The sequence below is a fragment of the Urocitellus parryii genome, chromosome 11 (genome assembly GCF_045843805.1).
Source record: "Urocitellus parryii isolate mUroPar1 chromosome 11, mUroPar1.hap1, whole genome shotgun sequence".
Taxonomy (NCBI): domain Eukaryota; kingdom Metazoa; phylum Chordata; class Mammalia; order Rodentia; family Sciuridae; genus Urocitellus; species Urocitellus parryii.
In genome coordinates this window covers 35253830-35276108 of record NC_135541.1, presented here as the reverse complement: position 1 = coordinate 35276108, position 22279 = coordinate 35253830, and the positions used below count along the sequence as shown (strand labels likewise).

The following is a 22279-nucleotide window of genomic DNA, read 5'->3' as shown; positions in this document are numbered from 1 at the left end:
GCACAGAAGTTTTAAAATATCCCATTTATTAATTCTTAGTATTATTTCTGGAGTTTCAGAGGTCCTATTTGAAGAAGTTGTTGCCTGTGCCTGCACCTACATGTCTGAGTGTTGACCCTATGTTTTTTTCCAGCAGTTGCAAAATTTCCAGTCTAATCTCTAGATCTATGATCCATTGTGAGTGGACTTTTGGTTAGAGTAAGAAATAAGGATCTAGTCCCATTTTTCTACATATGGATAACCAGTTTTCCCAGCATAATATCTTTAAAAAAAAAAAAAAAGCTATCTTTTCTCCTTGACCAGGATCAGATGACTGTGTCTGTGTGGGTTTGTCTTTGTCTTCTATTCCATTGGTCTATGTGTCTGTTTTTATGCTAGTACCATTTTGTTACTATTGCCCTATAGTTTAATTTGAAGTTGGGTATTATGATGCTTCCAGCATTGCTTTTTTTTTTGCTTTGAATTGCTTTGAATATTCTGGGTTTTATTCTTTCAATGAATTTTAGAAGTTTTTTTCAGTCTTGAGAAGAACATCATAGGTATTTTGACGAAAACAGCATTAAATTTGTGTATCACTTTTGGTAATATGACCATTTTAACAATATTAATTCTGTCCATGAGCATGGAAGATCTGGTGTTTTCTTCAATTTCTTTCTTCCGCATTTTGTAATTTTGATTGCAGAGGTCTTTCACTTCCTTAGTTAGATTTATTCCCCCTTTTTTTTTTTTGAGGCTATTGTGAAGAATTGTTTTCCTGATTTCTTTCTAAGCAGATTCATTATTGATGCATAGGAAAGCTGTTGATTTTGTATACTGATATTTTATATTTTAAAACAGGCTCTTGCTAAATTTCCCTGGCTGGCCTTGAACTTTTGATCCTCCTGCTTCAGCTTTCAGAGTGACAGAGACTACTGGTTTGTGCCACCATACCTGACTCTGCCAATGTGATCTTTTAAAGCTAACATCTAATTATGTTAATCCCTGCCTCAAAATCTTTGTTCCTAAAAGATAAAGTCCATACTCCATAGCACAGCACTCAAAGCTCTTTCTAGCTTTGTCATTTACCCATTTCCCACCATTCTTTAAATTCTTCTGGAGTTCACATTGGCAAAAATTCTTCCTGTTGCCAAAATATGTTTTCTCTACTTTTCTGTTTAAAAAATTCTTTAAGAATTTCACTCCAGGGGCTGGGGTTGTGGCTCAGTGGTGGAGTGCTCGCCTAGCATGCATGAGGCACTGGGTTCAATCCTCAGTACCACATAATATAAAATAAAGATACTGTGTCTACCTAAAACTAAAAAATAAATATATAAAAAAAGAATTTCACTCCAGCATTTTATCAAGAATACAAGTAATAATAAGTGTAAGGATGTGGGGGGAAAGGTATATTCATACATTGCTGGTGGCACTACAAATTAGTGCAACCAATCTGGAAAGCAGTATGGAGATTCCCTAGACAACTTGGAATGGAACCACCATTTGACCCAGCTATCCCACTCCTCTGTCTATACCCAAAGGACTTAAAATCTTAAAATTTAAGAATTTCACTCCAGGGGTTGGGGTTGTGGCTCAGTGGTGGAGTGCTCACCTAACATGCATGAGGCTAAAATCAGTCTACTGTACTGACGCAGCCACATCAATGGTTATAGCAGCTCAATTCACTATAGCTGAAAAGTGGAACCAACCAAGATGCCCTTTAATAGATGAATGGATAAAGAAACCATGATATACACACACATACACACACACACATACATATACACACAATGGAATATTACTTAGCATTAAAAGAGAATTAAATCTTGGCATTTATAGGTAAATGGATGGAGTTTGAGAATATCATGCTAAGCGAAGTAAGTCAATCCCCAAAACCAAAGACCAAATGTTCTCTCTGATAAGTGGGGTATGGGGAGTGGAGGGAGCATGGGGGCAGGAAAGATGGTGGAATGAGAACATCATTACCCTAGGTAAATGTATGACTACACATATAGTGCAATGATGCATCGCATACAACCAGATAAATAAAAAGTTGTGCTCCATTTGTGTACAATGAATTGAAATGCATTCTGCTGTCATGCATAACAAATTAGAACAAATAATAAAAATAAGAAAGTCCCTATTGTCCTCATTGTATTGCCAAATAAGCACATCCTCAGGCAATGCTCCCGGGCTCAGTGCAGAGTCTACCTATGGAAATAGGTATGCTGTCTTCCACATATTTCTGGTTCTACTCCTGGGTATGTTATGAGATTGTATTTTTTTACCCCCTGGAATTTGGGTGTGGATACCTGACTTGCTTTGGTTAGTGAAGTGGGAAAGTAGAAATTTTACAGGCCAACACATGACTCACACACTATTTTTCCTTTTGGAAGTTCTCTGTCAGTCTTCATCCTGGAATCAGAAGGACACAAAGCAGAACACCCATCCAACCCTTAGTGGGCATATACCAACAATGAAAAATAAAACTTTGTGTTCAAACTGCTGAGATTTGGAGATTGCTTGTAACTGAAGAGTCCTAACTAGTATAAAATATGTTACCTCTGCTTTGATAACTTCCATAACTTCCCCAAACCACTATGTTTCTCCTTACCTGAACTTATATTTCACATTTTCTCTGTGTCATTTATCTGGTTCTGATGACATACTGTCTCATATTGCTAATTATCAGTTCACTGGTATGTCTTAACCACTTTCACAATTCTACAGAGGCTTCCTGAGAACAGGGGTGGTTCTTGTTCCATTTAAAAAAATATTGTTTTAAACATTGATGGGCCTTTATTTTGTTCACTTATTTATATGCGGTGCTGAGAATCAAACCCAATGCCTTACACATGTTAGGCAAGCACTCTACCACTGAACCACAATCCCAGCTCCTCTAGTTCCATTTTTGTATCACACAAAGTATGGTCGTGGCTAAGGCAATATATTATAATGGATATAGGAGTGGGATAGACTTGATTTGAATCTTGGTTCTGACATGTATTGGATAATCTCTCTGAATCTGTTTCCTCATCTATCAGATGAGTATCATAACACATCTACTTGATTTTTCTTAAGTTTCTTGATACAAGTGCAACGCATATACAAATAATGACACTCTGTAATTATTATTGTGATCATTTCTTATTTTCATTATTATTATAGATGGTATTCAATAAATGCCTTTGGATAAATCATTAGATTTAGAATCAGATGTCCTGCATTTAAGGCCTCATTTTTTAAAAATTATTTTTGTTTTAGTTGTTGATAAACATTTTTATTTTTTTTTGTCTATTTATATGTGGTGCTGAGAACCAAACCCAGTGCCTCACACATACCAGGCAAGTGTACTACTGCTGAGCCCCAGCCCCAGCCCTCACGGCCTCATTTTTGTCAGCAGTAATTCTTGTCTGTTATTCAGAGATAATATCTATTATTGGTGTGTTTTCTTTAATAGTTTTCATTTCCACATATAAATTTGTGATATTGATACTATATCACATCTATAAGCATTGTCCCATGTCAATAAGTATTCTTATATTCATTTACATAAAAATTCTTATATTTTAACCATTTTCCTCTTGTTGAATATATAAATTGATGAAAAATAAGGCCATAACACATTTGTGTGTAAATATTTATCTGATTTTTTTAGGAAAATATTTAGAAGGAATATTCTGGGGCCAAGGGTATTAACATTTTTAATGGTACTGAAACTTCCAAATTGCTTTCCAAAAAGGTTTAACAAAAGTTCTGCTCCTACAAACAAGTTTGTACATTTCAATGCATCCTCATCTATAATGAGAACTATTATTAAGAATAAGATTAGGGCTGGGGTTGTGGCTCAGAAGTAGAGCACTAGCCTAGTATATATTGAGGCACGGGGTTTGATCCTCAGCACCACATAAAAACCACCTACAATTAAAAAATAAGTATTTTTTTAAAAAGAAAAAGATTAAAGCTTTTGGAGTGGAGCTGAGATTGTGGCTCAGTGGTGGAGTGCTTGCCTTGCATGTGGGTTTGATCTTCAGCACCACATAAAATAAGTAAATAAATTAAAGGTATTGTGTCCACTTAAAAAAAGATTAAGGCTTTTAACATAATAATTATTTATTATATTTGTATTTCCTTGTAGAAGCTATTCATGTCTTGCCAATTTTTATTGGGATTTTAATTATTTTCTTATTTTTATGAGGTTTTAAAAATCATTTTATTCTAGTCACAAGCATGATACATAATAAACACGCCTTAAATATGCCTTAGATTATGAGTTAATTGTCTTGGGGGAACCAAGACAATTAACTCATAATTTTTAGGAACCAAGGCAGACTTTCTAGGAAGCTGACATTTTCCTTTTCCCCCTTTTCCCATCTAGGACACAGCTGGACAGGAGCGGTATCGGACCATCACTACAGCCTATTACCGTGGGGCCATGGGCTTCATTCTCATGTATGACATCACCAATGAAGAGTCATTCAATGCTGTCCAGGACTGGTACAAAACTCATTTATTCATTCATTCACTTGGCAAACTGTTCATGAAAATCTAACGTGCACTAGGCTTTATACTGTATGTTAGGGAAAGCCAGATGACTCATACATGGCTCCTGCTCTCATGAAGTTCTCAGATGAGAGAAGTCAGAGTAGGAAGCAGGCTACAAGAATATTATGTGACAGGTACAGTGATGAATTGAGACATCAGGATTGTGGGAACCCAGGGGAGGGCTGTCTATCTCAGTTTAGAGAGAGAAAATGTCTTGGGGTTGATGACACATACACTACATTTTGTAAACTGAACAGGAGTTAGCTTGAGGGATAAATAGATAAGAATTTTCAGAGAAAGAATATAGATGTGCAAAGATAAGAAGTTGGTGAGAGGGAAAGAAGAGCACAGATCATGAAAGATTTTATATGTTGGGGTTTGGATTTTATCTCATAGGTGACAACATTTGAAATGAAAATCAACAAATTCAGATTTATGTTTCAGGAAGATTATTCTATAATCTCCACTGTCTATAGTGGAGAGTGAATTCACACGACACTTCACTATCCCTGGGCTGGGTTTGGGGCCTAATAGCAAATCTAGTTCAAGTTCATGAAGGTTCAATTTGCAATAGAAATCAATACACTGAGCAAATAATGTCTTTTTTCTTGAGGAGTTACTTACATGGAAAAAGGAGGAGAAGGGAATGGACATGTGACAGGGAAAGGCCAATTCCTAGTGCCTTTAATCAAAGGAGGATGTGAGAAGGTGAGATGTCTGTGCCATGGCTGTTCTTCAGAATCAGAGAATTGGGTGAGCCAGGTACCCAGCTAGAATGCTGGCCAGTGCCAAGCCTTTCTCTTGTTATCTTTTGCCCATAGCTGCTATATTAGTTAGTTTTCTGTTGCTATAGCAAAATACCTGAGGCTGGATACTTTATAAAGAAAAGAAGTTTATTTTGCTCACAGTTTTGGAGGTTGAAAGTCCACACAGTATGTCACTGGCTTTGGCATGGGTTCTCCTGGCTACATCATATCATGACAGATGGCATCAAGACAGGAACATGAGCAAAAGGGAGAGAGTGGCATCAAGACAGGAACATGAGCAAAAGGGAGAGAGCACATGGTAAGAAAGGAAGCCAGAGAGAGATTGGGAGGGGACTGGTCTTGCTGCTTTATGAAACCTCTCACAAAGAACTAACCAGAGTCCCTCAAGAATTATATCCATTCCTTTAGAGGGAAGTGCCCTTAATGACCTAATTATTTCCTACTAGGCCTCACTTATTAAAGGTCCACCAGTTCTTACTTAACATTATCACCCTGGGAGCCAAGCTTCAATTCATGAACTCTTTGGGGACAAACTACATCTAAACCATAGCAGCTTGAGGACTTCCCTCTTCCCAAAGAGTAGTTGTCATGATTATGTGAAGCATTATTGGCTACTTGGAGCCTTGAACTGGGTGTGATCTTACAGGCTGCCTGCTCCATTCCTCTGTTGTGACCAACAGTCCAAGATGCCATGTCATTCCTGGGAACCTGTGTTCTTTTTTCTGCCTCTCAGTCATCATCCTCTTTCCCCTTTTCTCCCCTTCCTTTTTAACAATTCTTCGCTCTACTGTCCTTCTTTCTCCTTTCCTTCTTCTCTTTTCCCTTCCTCTTCTCTTTATTTTTTTCAGTTATGATTTTTTTCCTCTTCCTCACTCCTTCCCTCTCCATTTTCTCTCTCTTACCACACCTCCCACAGAGTGATTAGCCTTATAAGTGTCTCCACACTGCTCATTCCTGGCCCCTTTTCTCCCCTCCATCAGTCTCTGTTCATTCTTTCTCAAGAACACGGTGACTTTAACACCTGGTGACGACTTTTCCAAGAATAACCTGAGCTTGTTTCTAATCTGGGAGCTGAGAGAGGATGGGGTGGGAGGAGGGAGGAAGATAAAAGGAAGAGTAACATGGAGAGATAGGAGAGTTGGCTTCAGGTACCTGCCTTGAATCCAAAGACTCCAAAGCTCTGGCCTTTGAGTTTTCCTTCTAGGCAACTTGGTCTTAGCTTAGTCTCCACCTGCCATCAAAGCTCCAGTGCCCAAATGAGGCCTGAATCTTTGTGGGCCTACAACAAATGGTGATTGAGTGAATTCCATCCTTCAAGGGAATGGCTTCTTACGATAGATGATGATTGGTGATGGGACCTGTTTTAGTAGCAGGTTCAATAATAGGTCTATGCAGTTAGGGTTCATGTAGATTGAATCTCAGTATCAGAATAGAGTCAATTCAAGATATGATTCAGGATTAACCATCTGCTGATCCAGACATTCACCAACCCCATGTCTGTTCTGTACAAGGTGCTGGCATCCCAAAGATGAATACACTTATTCCTGCCCTCAGACAGAGACAGATAAATTTAACCAAGTATAATAGGTGCCATGGTGAAGGTACAGGGTTTTCATGTGATGAGGTGGTTGGGACAGAGACCCATCCACCCACACAAAATGATGTCTCTACAATGTTAGGATCCTACTTTATTCCCTCTGCTAAAATTTTGTTTCTAAGGTTAGAAATAATGGCCGTTTACTTTTAAAAATTTAAGGACAAACATTTGACATATATTTTTAAAAATTTTCATAATCATCTTATATGAAGGAAATCACTGTTGATATTTTGGCATCTACAAATAATCATGACCTAATGCCTTATTTGAGGAAGGAGTGAGACTTGAGGCAGGATGAGGTACAATGAGCCTGGAGAGATCTGACATGAATGGTTTTGAACTGAAGAACCTGGACTTGATCACAGCTAGTCTGGGACCCTCTAGAGAAGATTTTTTAAAAAGGCCACATTGTAGGTTTGCAGATGTGGCTCAAGTGGTAGCGCTGCTCACCTGGCATGCATGGGGTGCTGGGTTCGATCCTCAGCACCATATAAAAATAAAGATGTTGTGTCCACTGAAAATTAAAAAACGATAAAGGTCTAAAAATATTTTTAAAAAGGCCATATCGTAGTCAGATACACATTTTAAAATGAGCTCTCTGCCCAGTGAGAAGATTGACAAAATATTAAAGGACTCCAAAGAGATGGGTGAGTTTGCAGCCAAGGTTTGGGGGTCAGAATCTGTGACAGCCAGCGTGGGTAGGTATGTGTGTGTCTGTCCTCAGCTAAATAAATTGGCAGCAATTCACTAGTTTTGTGAAGGGAAACTGCTTCTTGGACTTTTGAAATTCCCTTTTCAACCTAGGAGGATGTGTGCCTTAGTCATTTTGAGTTGTTATAACAAGAATATCAGTGGTTTAAATGACGAACAGTTATTTCTCACAGTTCTGAAGACTAGGAAGTCTGAGACCAAGATACCAGTATATCCATCCAGTGTCTAAAGACAGCCTCCTTCTGATTGTATCATTACATGGCTGAGAGAGAGCGCATTCTATCTCTCTTTCCTTGTAAGGACACTAATCCCATTTACTGGGGCTCTATCTTCATGTCATTATTAGCTTCAAGAGGCTCCACCTCTAAAACCATTTCAAGTAGGGTTGGGCTTAACTTGTGAATGTAAGAGACACAAACTTTCCATCTATAGCATATTTCTTTCTCTATTTTAGGGCTACTCAGATCAAGACCTACTCCTGGGACAATGCACAGGTTATTCTGGTGGGGAACAAATGTGACATGGAAGAAGAGAGAGTTGTTCCCACCGAGAAGGGCCGGCTCCTTGCAGAGCAACTTGGTATGTACATGATGCATGTGTGTATGTGTGCATATATGTATGGATATATATGTGTCGCATAAATATATTTTATAATAATTTTCTTGTGAACTTGAAAGAATTGGGCCAAAATATTGCCTTTAAGCTTCCTAGAGAACATTGCAAAGAGGGAATGTTCTTAATATAAAAACAAAACTATTTTTCCAGAGAAGCATTGCTCTTCATTGGCAAATACAGAGAAGACTCTCTATACTGAATGTGACCATGTCCTTGATATTGTACATCCTTCCAGCAACACTGAACATCATAGATTGTTTCTTAACATTTCTTTCAATGTAAACTGATGGTTCTCACCAAACCACAATTCACAACAAAAGTAACTATATAGAAGGCAAAACTATGTGGTTTGCATGTGAAACTCAGTGATGCTTTTTCCAAGGTTGGAGCATTTTGTTCCTATACTCCACTGAGGCCCAGGTACCCAGGCATGTTACAGTGGCCACATAGAGGAACCCATACCTACTTTGCCTAAAAGAGCAGCTTTGATTTTATTTTATTGTAACTATTGGAATTCAATCTAGGAGTTCCATGACTGTAGAATATATGATGTCTTCCTCTAGAGGAAAAGATGGACTGTTGGACTTTTAGCCAGTCTAAGTATGTATTTGTCACACCTTAAATGTTTTGTTTGTTTGTTTGTTTGTTTTGAAATACTGGGGATTGAACTCAGGGGCACTCAACCACTGAGCCACATCCCCAGCCCTATTTTTTATTTTTTTTTTAGAGCGTCTCACTGAGTTGCTTAGTGCTTCGTCATTGCTGAGGCTGGCTTTGAACTCATAATCCTCCTGCCTTAGCCTCCTGAGCTGCTGGAATTACAGGCATGCACCACTGTGTCTGGCAAATGTTTTAAGTGTTAAGGAATAGGGAACATAAAGTTATATTCTCTGACAGTTTCTGAAGTACAAATGTGAATTATGTGTTATATATTTGTATTATGTGTATTAGGAGAGGGGGGGGAGGGAGGGAGGGAGGGGTGTTATGTGTCCTCACCCTTATTCTCCAAAGTGGACTGGACTAGAAATTAGCACACTGTAAGGGCCTAATAAATGGGTTAGTTGGGTCATCTTGGGCCTTGCTGTTCCTACTCTATTACAAAGGTTCTCAGGTTCCAGAAAGTGCCTCCTCTTGGTTCACAGAACAGTAAGCATGTGGTAAAGCCCACACTTGGATAACTTCAGGTTATCCCATTATACCTTCAATCCACAGTCCCCTGAGACACTGCCAGCACACAGGAATGCAGATAGAAAATGAGCTAATTCTTAGTGCAGGATTTAGGGAGGTACTTGAAGAAGGCCTTAATGAATTGGTTAAATTTGGGTAGATCAAAGTTACCTATCTCTGTCCTACACAACTTTCTGAGCTTTCCTCTATTGCTTAATTTGCCTATTTACATATTTATCTCTTTCTTCCTAGCCCTTAAGAAAAGGGAATATGTCTGATTTGTTTCATTATCTCAAGCATCCAGCACAGGGTAGATAATCATTCATATGTTTCACTTATTCATTGAAAAATGTTTATTAGACACATACTCTGTATCAGGTTCTGTCCTGTCACTCAGGATATAATAGTGAACAAAACAGTTGTAATTCTTACCATCATGGAACTAGCATGGAAAGAGACATTAAACAAATAACTATATAAATAAACCTAAATGCATGTTAAGAATTGTAAATGGGGGGGGCGGCTGATTGTGGCTCAGAGGTAGAGATCTTGCCTAGCATGCATGAGGCACTGGGTTTGATCCTCAAATGGGTGAATTGTGGGGTATGTGAATTATATCTCAAAAAAAAGATGTTAGTTGTGATAAGTTCTGCTTGAATTAGGACTCTTGTTATTACAAGTGATAAAATTCCAAGTCAAATTAGCTTTTCTAAAAAAAATATAGAATTTATTAGCTCATGCAACTAGGAAGTCTACTAGACTCAGGATTCAACTGTACTCTGTTTCTTAGCTTGACATATCCTTTTTTCCTGCATCTGTTTGGAAATAACTCTGGTTAGAGTCCAGGGAGGCTAGTAAAAAAAGAAATGTGCTTCTGCCTATAAGAAAAAGAGAGAGTGTTTAAAATGTGGGCTTGAAATGTGTACTAGCATAGTGTAGTGGGAAAGTGCACCCAGACTAGGAGTTAGGAGCTTTTTGCTTCTGACCTTGAACATCTTGCTTCCTCTCTCTGGGTCTGTTTGTCTGTTTGAAAAATGGGGGTGTGGATTAGTTGAATGAGTGGCTCTATTTAGATATATCCAACTTTGATTTTTTTAAAATTTTTGATACCAGGGATTGAACCCAGGGGCACTTAACCACTAAGCTATATACCCACCTTTTTTGTATTTTATTTAGAGACAGGGTCTCACTGTGTTGCTCAGAGCCTCACTAAATTGCTGAGGCTGGCTTTGAGCTCTCGATCCTCCTGCCTCAGCCTCCAGAGCTGCTGGAATTACAGGCATGTGCCACCATGCTTGATTTCATTTTTTAAAATTACCTTTATTTTATTTATTTAGTTTGTTACATGGTGCTGAGAATTGAACCCAGTGTCTCATGCATGCTAGGCAAGGGCTCTGCCACCGAGTCCCAGCCCTGATTTCATTTTGAGTCACACAATTCCCCTACTTATTACTCACCCCACAGACCCTTTTTACTTTGCCTTGCTTATTTTATGTGTTCACTAAATATTTGGAGGGTTGAGATGAATTATAGAAACCTTATATCATTGAGCCTGGTTGAAGAGAAACAAAGACCTAGTTGGCATTGATAATAACTAACAGTGATGTAACTTACAATGTGGTTTCATAGCAATTTTCTTATGCCCTTCATCCTCACACCCAGCTAGTTAGATGGCATTATCATCAGTTGTGTCTGTACCTGTACAGTTGCATGTTGCCAGCCCTGCAGTAAATCAGTGATTTTACTGAAGAAGAAGCTGAGTCCAGACCACTCATGTTTCTTGCACATACGGAGCCATGCCAGATCCCATGTCTATTTTTGAACTTTAAGATAATGTAGCTATTCTAAGCCATATAAGTAGTAGATGGCAGTCTCAGTATTCAAACTCAGTCTTTAGACTCAAATCTTAATATTGTTATTTTGTCATCCAATAGTGTTTCCCCCAAAGCCTGCCATGATTTCTCTTTAAATTTTTACCTCAGTCACAATATTAATGATATTTCTTTAGAATATGTTGTGGTAACAACAAACCAGGGGAGCTTACATGATAAGGGTCTACTTCTCACTCATATTATGTACCAGCTGCAAGTCAGTTGTGACTCCATTCCTGTGCCTTCTTACTCTGAGATCCAACCCAGAATGGCTAAACTATGCAGCTTCTTTTGGGACTTGGGTCACATTACTTCTGCCCATATCCATTGGTCAAAGTAAGTCCTATCATCAACCTAATGTTGATGGGATAGGAGATATATTCCTCCCACAAGGAGACACAGCAAGCCAGTTTCCAATAGGTAGAGATGTAAAATCTCTTGTAGGTTAGGCAGTGTATAACTGAATGCATGATGGATTGAATTGAATTCTAGTCACTGAATGCATGATGGATCCTGGGGCCACAGAGGTAAATGGGTTCCCTGCCCATAAGAAACTTATTGACGGGCTAGGGCTGGGGCTAGGGCTCAGCGGTAGTGCACTTGCCTGGCATGTGTGAGGTACAGGGTTTGATTCTCAGCACCACATCTAAATAAATAAAGGTCTCTCGACAACTAAAAAATATTAAAAAAAAGAAACTTATTGACTAGGGAAACAAAAATCTTAAAGAGAAAATTTTAATATTCTTTGAGTAGATGGTTGTGCCAATCCTTAAACTGTTATCATTCCTTCTCCCATTCTTTCTTTCTCCTGCAACCCTCTCCAAACTCTTATTCTGTGGGCACTTTTCCCACTACCCTATGCTGGTATACATGTGTTTCAAGACCACATTTTAAACACTCTCTTTTCCTTGCAGGCAGAAACATGCTTTCTTTTTACTAGCCTCCCTGGGCTCTGGCCAGAGTTATCTCCAATCATATCCAGGAAAGGGATGAGAAGCCCCTTTCTGAAGATCATGTGGAGGCAGAGATCTTAAAATATTATGCTTCCTGGAATTGGAGTCCCTGGATGGCTACTTCAGCAGTGGCTGCTCCTCTTCTCTGACTCTTACTCCATTGGTTCCAGCTTTCTTTGCCTCTAATAATACTATTTTTTCCCCACTGGTAATCTCTGGGTTTCCTCTATTGTATTCAGCTTCTCAGTTCTTCCATCACCTATGTAACCAATGTCCTCTGGATTATATGCTAAGAGTAGTTCCCATTTCCTTGGTTGAAATCTGATTGAAACAATGAGCAAAGTGCTATTGGGGGTAGAGGGGAGAGGTACATTGTATGCAAAGATGAAGCTGGAGAAGTATACAGAGGCCAGGCCATGCAGGGTTGCTATGGTGTGGATGTAGTTTGAGGGCCTTCCAAGGGTCCACTGTGATGGAAGACTTTGTCCCCAGGGTGGCAAAATTGGAAGGTAGTGAAATCTTTATGAGGAGGAGCCAGGTAGAAGGTTTAGGTCATTGAGGGTGTGCTCTTGGAAGGAAGTTTTCAGGACACTCTTGAGTTCTCTTGAGAGGGTTGTCATAAAAGTAGCAAACCTGGCCCCACCCAGCTCTCACTGCCTCCTGGTTCAAGATATATAATTTTCTTGCTCCCACACACACTTCCACCATTGTTATTGGCCATAAAATGATGCAGTTAAGGGACAGCCCTCACCACAAAGCCTAAGGACTTTGAACCTCCGGAACTGTGATCCAAATAAACCTCTTTTCTTCTAAGAAGTTTATGTCAAATATTTTGTTATAGTGATGAAAAATTGACTAATGTAAGGGTCTTGAGTTTTGAGCCAGTGTGGCTGATATAAAATTAATAAGACCACTTTCAGTTCTAAAGTTGCAAATCCAAGTCAAAATAGTTCAAGTTATAAGACAAGGGCATAGCTGAAGCAAAATGGAGAAGGACAATGGAAATTAAATGGTCAAGAAATTAATAGGCCAAGGTATTGGATTGATTGTTCACATGAAATTCAGGGTACCTGAGAATAAGAGTAAGCCTAGGGTAGAAAGGAAGTGAATCCCTTGCCAAAATTGTCAATGACAAGAGAATTGTGAGTTGAAGAATGATAAATGATGGAGATGAGGAGGTATCAGAGTAGGATGAAGAAGGGATTTGAAAATAATAATAGTGGAGAAATATTTTAGAGCAGTGTCAGAATGAGGAGAGTTAAATTTAGCTAGTTGTGAATTTCTGAATAAAATCTGAGGTCAAGTTCAGAAGAAGGCAATGTAGACACACAGTCTGTGGATCCATAACAACTGCCTTTGGACAGGAAAGGTAGACACCATCATAGGGGAACATAATAGAGTGATTTAAGAATTGGGCTACAAATAAGACAGCAGAAATCTCATTGTTCTGAAGCCAATTAGAGGGAAGAAATGAATGGGGGTGAGGAATGGCTAGTCTGCTTAATTGGTTGTCAACTTTCTAGCCTCACTAGATTCTCAGACCATGAGAATCTTTATTAATGAACCTGAGGAAAAGGTTACCACCAGGGCCTACTGATAAAGGGCCTTCCAGGAGTCTGACAGTAATTGGGTGGGGGTAATTGGGAGTTATTCTGACCTGACTAGACCCATGAGTTGGTAGCTTGAATCAGAGTTCTCAGTACTTTGGGTATCTTTGAGAAGACAGTGAATTCATCTCCTTGGCATGACATATAAGCTCTTTACGTTAGCTTCCTACTGATTTCATCTCTCACCATTTTGGGTTTTTGCTATAATGATAATAAACTACTATTCTCCTTCTAGCATATATCAATGCTGTGTTTTTGCCCACTTATTTATGCTCATGCCATTTCCCCTGCCTGGTGTGCTACACATGTATGTTCTCATGTGAATACTCAGTCATATGTCTTCATCTAGCTGATATCTGGTTTCTTGGAGAAATCTTCCCTAGCCCCCAGACTTGGTGAGGAATTTTCTCTGTACCCTCGCATCCCTTACCTTTCCACTGTTTCAGCACTTAATCTCTAAAATGTTGTTGAAGTGTCTCTCTTACACACTAGACTAGGAGCTCCTCAAGGGTAGGAACTGTGTCTGATTCACTTCAGGGTCCCCACAGCCCAGCACAGGATCTTCCATGCTGAGCTAAGCTTTCATGAGCCCCAATGTCTGTATCCCCTCAACCATGTCCTCCCTGCTCATTCTAACCTCCTTCATTCAACAAATACTCACTGAGCACCCACTACTCCACTGGTCTTGAGCTCTGATGATGACTGGCACAGTCCCTGCTTGGGGAGCTCCCAGTCAAATGGATTTTTACCACACAAGGAATGAGTTATAAGGCAGAGGGAATCACTGGGGAAATGAACCACACCGAAGCTGGGTCCTGAAGAATGTTTAGTTCTGACATTAAAATTCACATCCCCAGTAACTTCAGAAAATTTCCTTTCCCTCTCCTCTCCTTCTCTTCTGAATTCCTGTATGGCCTCTGGTTCTTCTAATTGTGTTAGAATGTTATGGCTTGTTCTGTCACTGTTCCAACTGAGAGTGAGACAAAGAGGCATAACAGAGTCCTCCTTTATGCCCCATCTCTGAGCTTCAGTTTTCCTATCTACAAATTATGAGTGATAAACCCTGCCTTGGCTTACCCACCTCGAAAGGTTTTCTAAAATTGTATTTGTGCACTGTTAAGAACAATGCAGAAGTGAGGAATGGACTCTCTTATTAGCGTGGCTTCTCCACAGGTAGATTTGATCTCTTTGTGTTCCTGACACTCAACATCAAACCTGGTGCAACATCTGTACAGTAAGAACTGGTTTATTGATTGACCATGAATGATGAAGAACCAGAGGGCTTCCCTGAAGACAATGGAAGGGTAGAGACTATAGTGGGAGGAGAAAATATGGGAAGGGGAATTGCCATGTATTCTATGTGAATCACTTCACATAGTTTTGTGCATTTAATTCTCATTAATACTCTATGAGGTATATAGCACTGACCCCATTTTACAGAAAAGGACATGGAGGCTGAAGGTCATAAGGGAATTTCCCTGAGGTCACAGAGCTAGTAACTGACAGGCTGTATTAAAATCCAGGCTGGCTCTCAGGCCTTTTCTCAATGCCCACCTTCCAATGTGTCATGTCCTTCCCTCAGAGTCAGTTCTTCAGAAGGAATTGGTGCCTTTGGCTTTGACCTGTTTTCTCACCTTCATCTCTAGTGATGGTGAAAGCCTACTTACTACTTAATCTGTTTGCTCCTTTCTTAGGCAAGCAATACACTCCCCTCCACATGCCCAAACACTGCCACTTGCCATAAGCCAGTCAAATACCAAGGAGCTAATTTTTGTGATATTCATTAAGGAAAAGCTATATGCTGAAGGGTCTCTGACGCTGAGGATAATGAGCCAGCAGCTGCCTTCTTCTTCTTTGTCACATATCCACAATTAGTGAGCACTTCTGCAGCTTGCTTTTCTCAGGTCAGGAACTCAGCTACCGGAGAGGCTAGCAGCTGGAGCTGGGCTGGCAGGAGCTGTGAGTGCCTTTATGCTGGGAAGGCTGAGAAAAGGAGCCTCATTTGTACCTAGGGCCACAGGCTGCTCTGTGGATGGTGGAGTAACAGGTGGGAGGTGGGAGGAAGAAAGATATTCTCCCCTTTGTGGGAAGAGATGATAAAAGAGGGAGAAAGATATAGAGGTGAGAGGAGCAAGATGAAAGAAGAGCAGAAAGAAACATTATAACAGGCAACTTTTGTTCATCAATTTATCCATTTTCTCACTCAATCCTCCCAACTGCTCTCAGTAGGAAGACTCTGTTGTTATTCCTACTTGACAAATGAGTAGCCTGAGAATCAGAGAGGTTAAGTGATTCAGACAGGTGCAGTGACTCTCCCAGATTCAGACACTGTGGTAGTAAGATCAAGCAAACAGACTTTAAAGGAAGGAAAAAAATATATGATCAAGAAGAAAGAATGCCAAGTGAAAGGAAGAAAGAGGAAGAAATGAGAGGCAGGGCTCTATATAGACTTCAGATTCAGGCAAACACAGGTATAAACCTGATTTCCACTAACACAGCCACATGTATGAGTGTTACACAGAACTTTGAAGCCTTTGTCTTATTTGTAAATTGGAGATGATGACAGGCTCTTGTGAGGATTAAGTAATGATATTTTAAAGCTCCTAACATAGATAGTAGATGCTCAACAGAAAGTGCAAGGAACATAAGGGGGAAATGAGCTAAATGAAAAGAAAAAGAAAAAAAGGAGAGAGGCTTTTGAAAAGAAATGAAGACTTGGAAGGAAGGAAGAAAAAGGGGAGGGAATGGGCTGCCCTGGGGACATGATGGGAAGGGCAGCTTCTGCTTCTGAGGGCTGCCACCAACCTGGTCAGGATTCCTCAGGTGGGACAGGCCACATTGTCTGAACTAGGAGGGCCTTGTATTGTTTCTCTTGGGACAACCAAGTGTTACTCATTGTCACAGAAAGAGTTGTCAAAGATCTCAAAAACCAGACAAGAATGTGGCACACCTCAGGCAGTTTCCCCTGGGCCTTTTATTGGGCTTTTGAGGGGAAGGAATGATCTATAGAATCATTTTAGTGGATTTTAGGCTTTAGGGAGGAGGAATCTCACTGAATGGAGACAAGCCAGTGTGTTTGTGGGTAGAAAGGATCAAATAAAACTTCACTTATTCATTGTGGTGCTTTTTTTTTTTTTCTACTGAGAACTGAACCCAGGGGTGCTGAGCTGTATCCCCAGTCCTTTTTTATTTTGAGACAGGGTTTCAAGTTATTGAGGCTGACCTTAAACTTGTGATACTCCTGTCTTAGCCTCCAAGTCACTGGGATAACAAGCATACACCACCATGCCCAGCTCATTGTGGCTCTTGGGCTGCCTCCCAGAGCCCAGATTAGAGCTGGCTGGACTGGGGTGAGTGAGAAGCAGGGGAAAGAGGAAAATCCCTGGACAAAAAGTCCAAAACTGAGGCTTCTCATACTGGTGTTTTTACTTATCTTGGGCAAGCCAGCTAAATTCCCTAGGCCACAGTGTCTGCACTAGTGATATGGAGAGGATAATGTGAAAAGCAAATGAGATAATGGATGTACTAAATGCTTTAAAAAGTATAAATGCTCAAATATTTAAGCAAACACCTTATGACACTCCTTCTGTGTCAGGAATAGGGCCATATACTTCACATGCATTATCTTGTTTTGTACTTGAAATAACTCTGTGAGGTAGGTAAAATTATCACTATTTACAACCCTGGTTGATTTGTAAAGAGAACAAGTGATTTGCATGGGACTAAATAGCTGGGTCAATGGTAGATTGTCTGACTCTACAACCTGTACAGGTAACTCCTGCCCTATACTGTCTCCTTGAAGCAGTACCCTCTGCCTGTGGAATTAGGCCTCCTCACTTCACTTCTGAGTGCAGGCCATATTGATCCAGAGTACCCCCTGCTGGGGGCACAAAAAGGTTCCAGCTGAAGGAATGGGGAAACTATGTACCTGTGTCTCTTCTCTCCTAGGGTTTGACTTCTTTGAAGCCAGTGCCAAGGAGAACATCAGTGTGAGGCAGGCCTTCGAGCGCCTGGTGGATGCCATTTGTGATAAGATGTCTGATTCGCTGGACACGGACCCCTCTGTGCTGGGTGCCTCTAAGAATACACGTCTCTCGGACACCCCACCACTGCTGCAGCAGAACTGCTCATGCTAGGCAAGGCCCACTCTCCAAGCCTACCCCTGTTGTGCCCCCATGTGCACTTTGCTTCTCCTTGTTATACATTGTCCATTCCTAGCCCCCAGTAAGCTGAGTTGCTGCTGTTCTTTGCCATCCCCTGGGGAGTTCTCTGCAGGTGGCCCCAATTACAGATGCTCAGTACTAGACTAACAGCACAGTACATGGCATGGGTAGAGATTCCCTTTAAAAACTCCATTTTATGAAGAGGATTTAAATCAGGGACTTGTGAAGAGTTTACTTTCTGCCTTTATGATGACATTTCCTCCATTTACTAAAATTTGTCACACACCCACACTTTTCAGGAGCTGGCCAAATGTGTAAAGTGAGTCCTACCTCTACAGCTAATCCTATTAAAGAAAACTTCCCAAAGTACAACCTTCTTGCTTCATATCAGGCTCCCTGTGGAGTTTTTTCTCACCACAGTCAAGCTTTGGCTCACAAAGTCCCATGCTTGTTACAATGGATGCCCACAGGGCCTGGGCAGTTGCTGTGGTGACAGGCCAGCACTAATCTCTGGAGAGCTCAGACTCTCTAGTGATGCTGAAGGAGCAAAGGCTGAGTCAGAAATATACTTAAAAGGATTATCTCCTGCAAATGTCAAAGGTACCTGCTATATGAAATAGCAAGCAATGAGTGCAAGAAAGAGAAAAAGAAATAACAGGCAACATAAAGAATGGGTCATAAGTTTCATATTTTGCTTCTTTCCAGCTGGTTCTTGATTGTGGGGACTCCATGAAATTGATCTTTGGATCTTAGGCTCCCAGGACCTGAAAATTTTAAGAGTTGGTGAGATATCTAAATTTACCTAATCTAATTAGTCAGTCTCAACCTTCCCATCTCTTGATAAGTGGCTGTCAGGCCCTGCAACCAATTCTCTTTCTTTTAAAGCACAATTTTCATGCAGGGACCCCATCCTTGCACAGCTCTCAGACTCAGAAAATTTTCCTTGCTTCAAGCTGGAATCTGCCTCTTGTAGATTCTTCTTCCCCTTCCCACCCCAATGGTATCAGCTCCGCTGTCAGAGATCTTGCTGCCTCTGCTCTTTCTGCCCATGATACCCTCCAATAATTTGAGAACAAGAATAATGACCTCTAGGACTTACTTTTTCTCTAGAGCAAATCCCCCTAAACTTCTGTTGTTCTTCATAGGGTCTTTCTCCCATCCTGCCCCTTTTCTCTAACCCACTTGTCAGCTACTTCTGAGCAGTTCCACTGAGAAATGTGAGCCAAAGCAGAATAAATCAAAAGGGGAATGGCCCTGAAAAACTCGGGAAAACTGAACACAGAGGTCCCAATATCAATCCTGTTGTCCTGGGAGTGACACCTTGGTGTCTACCAAAGAGCCCATTCTGGTGGAAGCCCCTTAATTAAGCACCTGAAGAAAACAACAACAACCAAACCAACCTAACCCAAAACAATAGATACTCTCAAGCCTGAATGGATTAGTTTATGATTCCAGCTTGTGGACACAGGGACACATTTGGGGTTATCTGAAGTAATGACATGGAACTAGCAATGATTTCTGAAAATGTTTCCTCTCAACCATGGCCCAAATCCTCAGCCTTCTCTCTCCTACTCTAACGTGCCACTTCAAAAATCAGTGTGTTTAGGGAAAGAGCCTTTTCTCAGTTTTCTTTCTATTTCAAACACATTTCATTGTCCTAGGAAAGTGCATTAGCTGGCAACAGGTCAAATGACCACATAAAAGAATCATCCAGAGTCATCTCTATGGAAATGTTGCTTTTTTTGATGCAATGCAGAGGACAAAATTTGGACTTGCAGTTAGGAGACCTGGACCCTGCCATTTAATTATGTGTGGCTCTGAACCAGCTACCTCCCCCATCTCTGAGTCTTGATTTTTCACTTATAAAGTGGGGATTTTATTTGCATGATCTTAGGTCTCTTCAGGCACAAATAATTCTGTGATTTTTTTTTTACCTTCAGCATTTTAGTTCATCTTCAGAACGAATCTGAGCGATCAGGATTATCAACTAACACAGATGTCATGCTTACTCTGCACTAGACATTGTTCCAAGCACTTTATACATATTAACTCATTTATCTACCTAACATCTTTGTGAGGAAGGCATTGTAATTGACCTCATTTAAACATGAGGAAATTGGGCTAGGGGTTCGGCTCAGAAATGTATTTGCTTTAGCATGCATGAGACCCTGGGTTCAATCCTCTGCACTGCAAAAATAAAATTAAATTTAAAAGATGAGGAAAAGAAGGTACAAAGAGGTTCTTGTTTGCCTAAGGTCACATAATGAATAAATGGTTGGGGGGGGGTTCCAGGTTGTGGGCTACAAGTTCTGTGTTCTTAACCACATTTTATATTTCATCTCCTTTAGATAGATATTATTCAGACAAGTTAAGAAACTTGAGCAAGATCACACAAGCATGAGAGACACATTAGGATACAATGCCAGGGCCATCAGATTGCAGATACACTGGAGAAAAGACTTATGTCTTTCTTTAATCTGTTAACAAATTGCTCAACTACTCAGACTAATCTGAGGTGATGGATGTCTCATGCTCAGGAAAGCAGAGTTAGTCTCCCAGGCAACCAGATCCCATGGGCCTAAATAGAAAATGCCCAGTGCTTCTCAGGGCCAAGTACTGGCTTTTCCTACATTTGCCTCTGTCAGGTTATACTTATCTGACTCTCATGCAATGATTTGAGCAGCCTCCATGCTACTGCAATGGGGCATGTTAGGGGTTTGACTTGATTGACTTCTCTGATCATGGAAATATATATTACCTTCTCAGGGGTTTGGTTCTAGATATGTGTGTGTGTGTGTGTGTGTGTGTGTTTTGTTTTTTGTTATTGTTGTTTTGGACTTGGGGATTGAATTTAGGCATTCTCTACCACTGAGCCACATGCCCAGTCCATTTTATTTTTTATTTTGAGACAGAGTCTCACTAAGATGCTTAATGCCTCACTAATTTGCTGAGGCTGGTCTAGAACTTGCAATCCTCCTGAGTTGCTAGAATTATAGGTGTGAACCACCATGCCCAGCCTGGGATATGCTTTAAAATTTTTATTTTATTTTATTTTTTTAGTTGTAGATGGATACAATACCTTTATTTTATTTTATTTTTTTATGCTGTGCTAAGGATTGAACCCAGTGCCTCACACATGCTGGGCAAGTACTCTACCATTGAGCTACAACCTCAGCCCTGGGATGTGCTTTTTACTCCATAAAATTGCATACAGTGTCATGGATGATTACTATTTTCTCTGGGCATCTACCTTAGTAGTAGGATTTCAGGCCAAGGTCCCTACTCTGGATATTTTAGTAACTATATCCAATAGTCTGTTCTCTCCTACTGAACATCCAAAGATTAACTGTTTTACTTAAAACTGTTATAAAGTCTTTAAAAGGCAGGAGCCAGTCAAGGGAGCAAGAATCTTCATAACAGATGGAATCAAGAGTTAAATGTTCTAGTGGCAAACTCTTCTACTGGGCAACAAACAGACCTGCTTGTTAGATGGCAATTCCCCAGCCCTGCTCTGTGACCTCATTTCTGTTGAGTGGAAGGCAGCAGCTTCCAGCTGATTGCAGTGCAATGTTCATCAATCACAGTAATAGTGCAATTAACCACCAAGGTTCAAGCAAAATAATATGTGCTAGTGGCAACTTGTCCTGGATTTCATCTTTCTAAACAATCCAAATAAAAGAAGATTAAAAAAAACCCTCTTGACCTTTAAAGAGGCAAAAATAGGCTGTGAGTGCAACAGTATTGTAGTTGTTTTATATAATTTGTTGTAAATGCATGTGTATCTGTAAATACAAAATTATGTGTGACTTATTATGTTTCCTCAGTCTGTAGCATTACTAATGGGGAGCAGCAGTGGGGTAGAGTTACTGAAGGGGCACAAGTTCATCAAACACTAAAGTTGGAAAGAAACTAAGAGAATATCCTGTGTTACAGAAGGAAATGTTGAGTTCAAGAAAGGGAGGAAATCTAATTGCCCTAAGAGTTCATTATTAATGAAGCTAGGACTAGGTCTTGGATCACCTGCAAGAAGAAATTCACCTATTCTGAGTATCTACTATGGACCCAACATTATTAAAGACTGAATAAATATAAACAAATCAAATGATCCCTGCCTACAAGTAACTGATTAATGGAGGTGCTTAGAAGAATATTTTATTTCTAAGATATTATTATTCCAATTTGGCAGGCAAGCAATATGGTCCTGGAAAAAATTTAATATACATCATATGAACCCACCTCTGTCTGACTCATACTCTTTTTCTTCTTTTGTCTCAGATGTATAGTTGATGGGTTGGTGGTTGTGATAG

At 40.1% G+C, this 22279-nt stretch overlaps 1 protein-coding gene and 1 long non-coding RNA gene across 2 annotated transcripts in view; one reads left to right on the top strand and one right to left on the bottom strand.

Annotated features, from left to right (window-relative positions):
• Rab3b (RAB3B, member RAS oncogene family) overlaps positions 1-17945 on the top strand; it is a 49854-nt gene extending 31909 nt beyond the window's left edge. The window contains exons 2-4 of the mRNA XM_026382538.2: positions 4355-4473; positions 8051-8175; positions 17758-17945. Of these exons, the coding sequence (XP_026238323.1) occupies positions 4355-4473; positions 8051-8175; positions 17758-17945 (432 nt within the window). The remainder of the gene's footprint in view (positions 1-4354; positions 4474-8050; positions 8176-17757) is intronic.
• The window catches only part of LOC113178070 (uncharacterized), a 99992-nt gene that overhangs the window by 39561 nt on the left and 38152 nt on the right, over positions 1-22279 (bottom strand). The window lies entirely within an intron of this gene.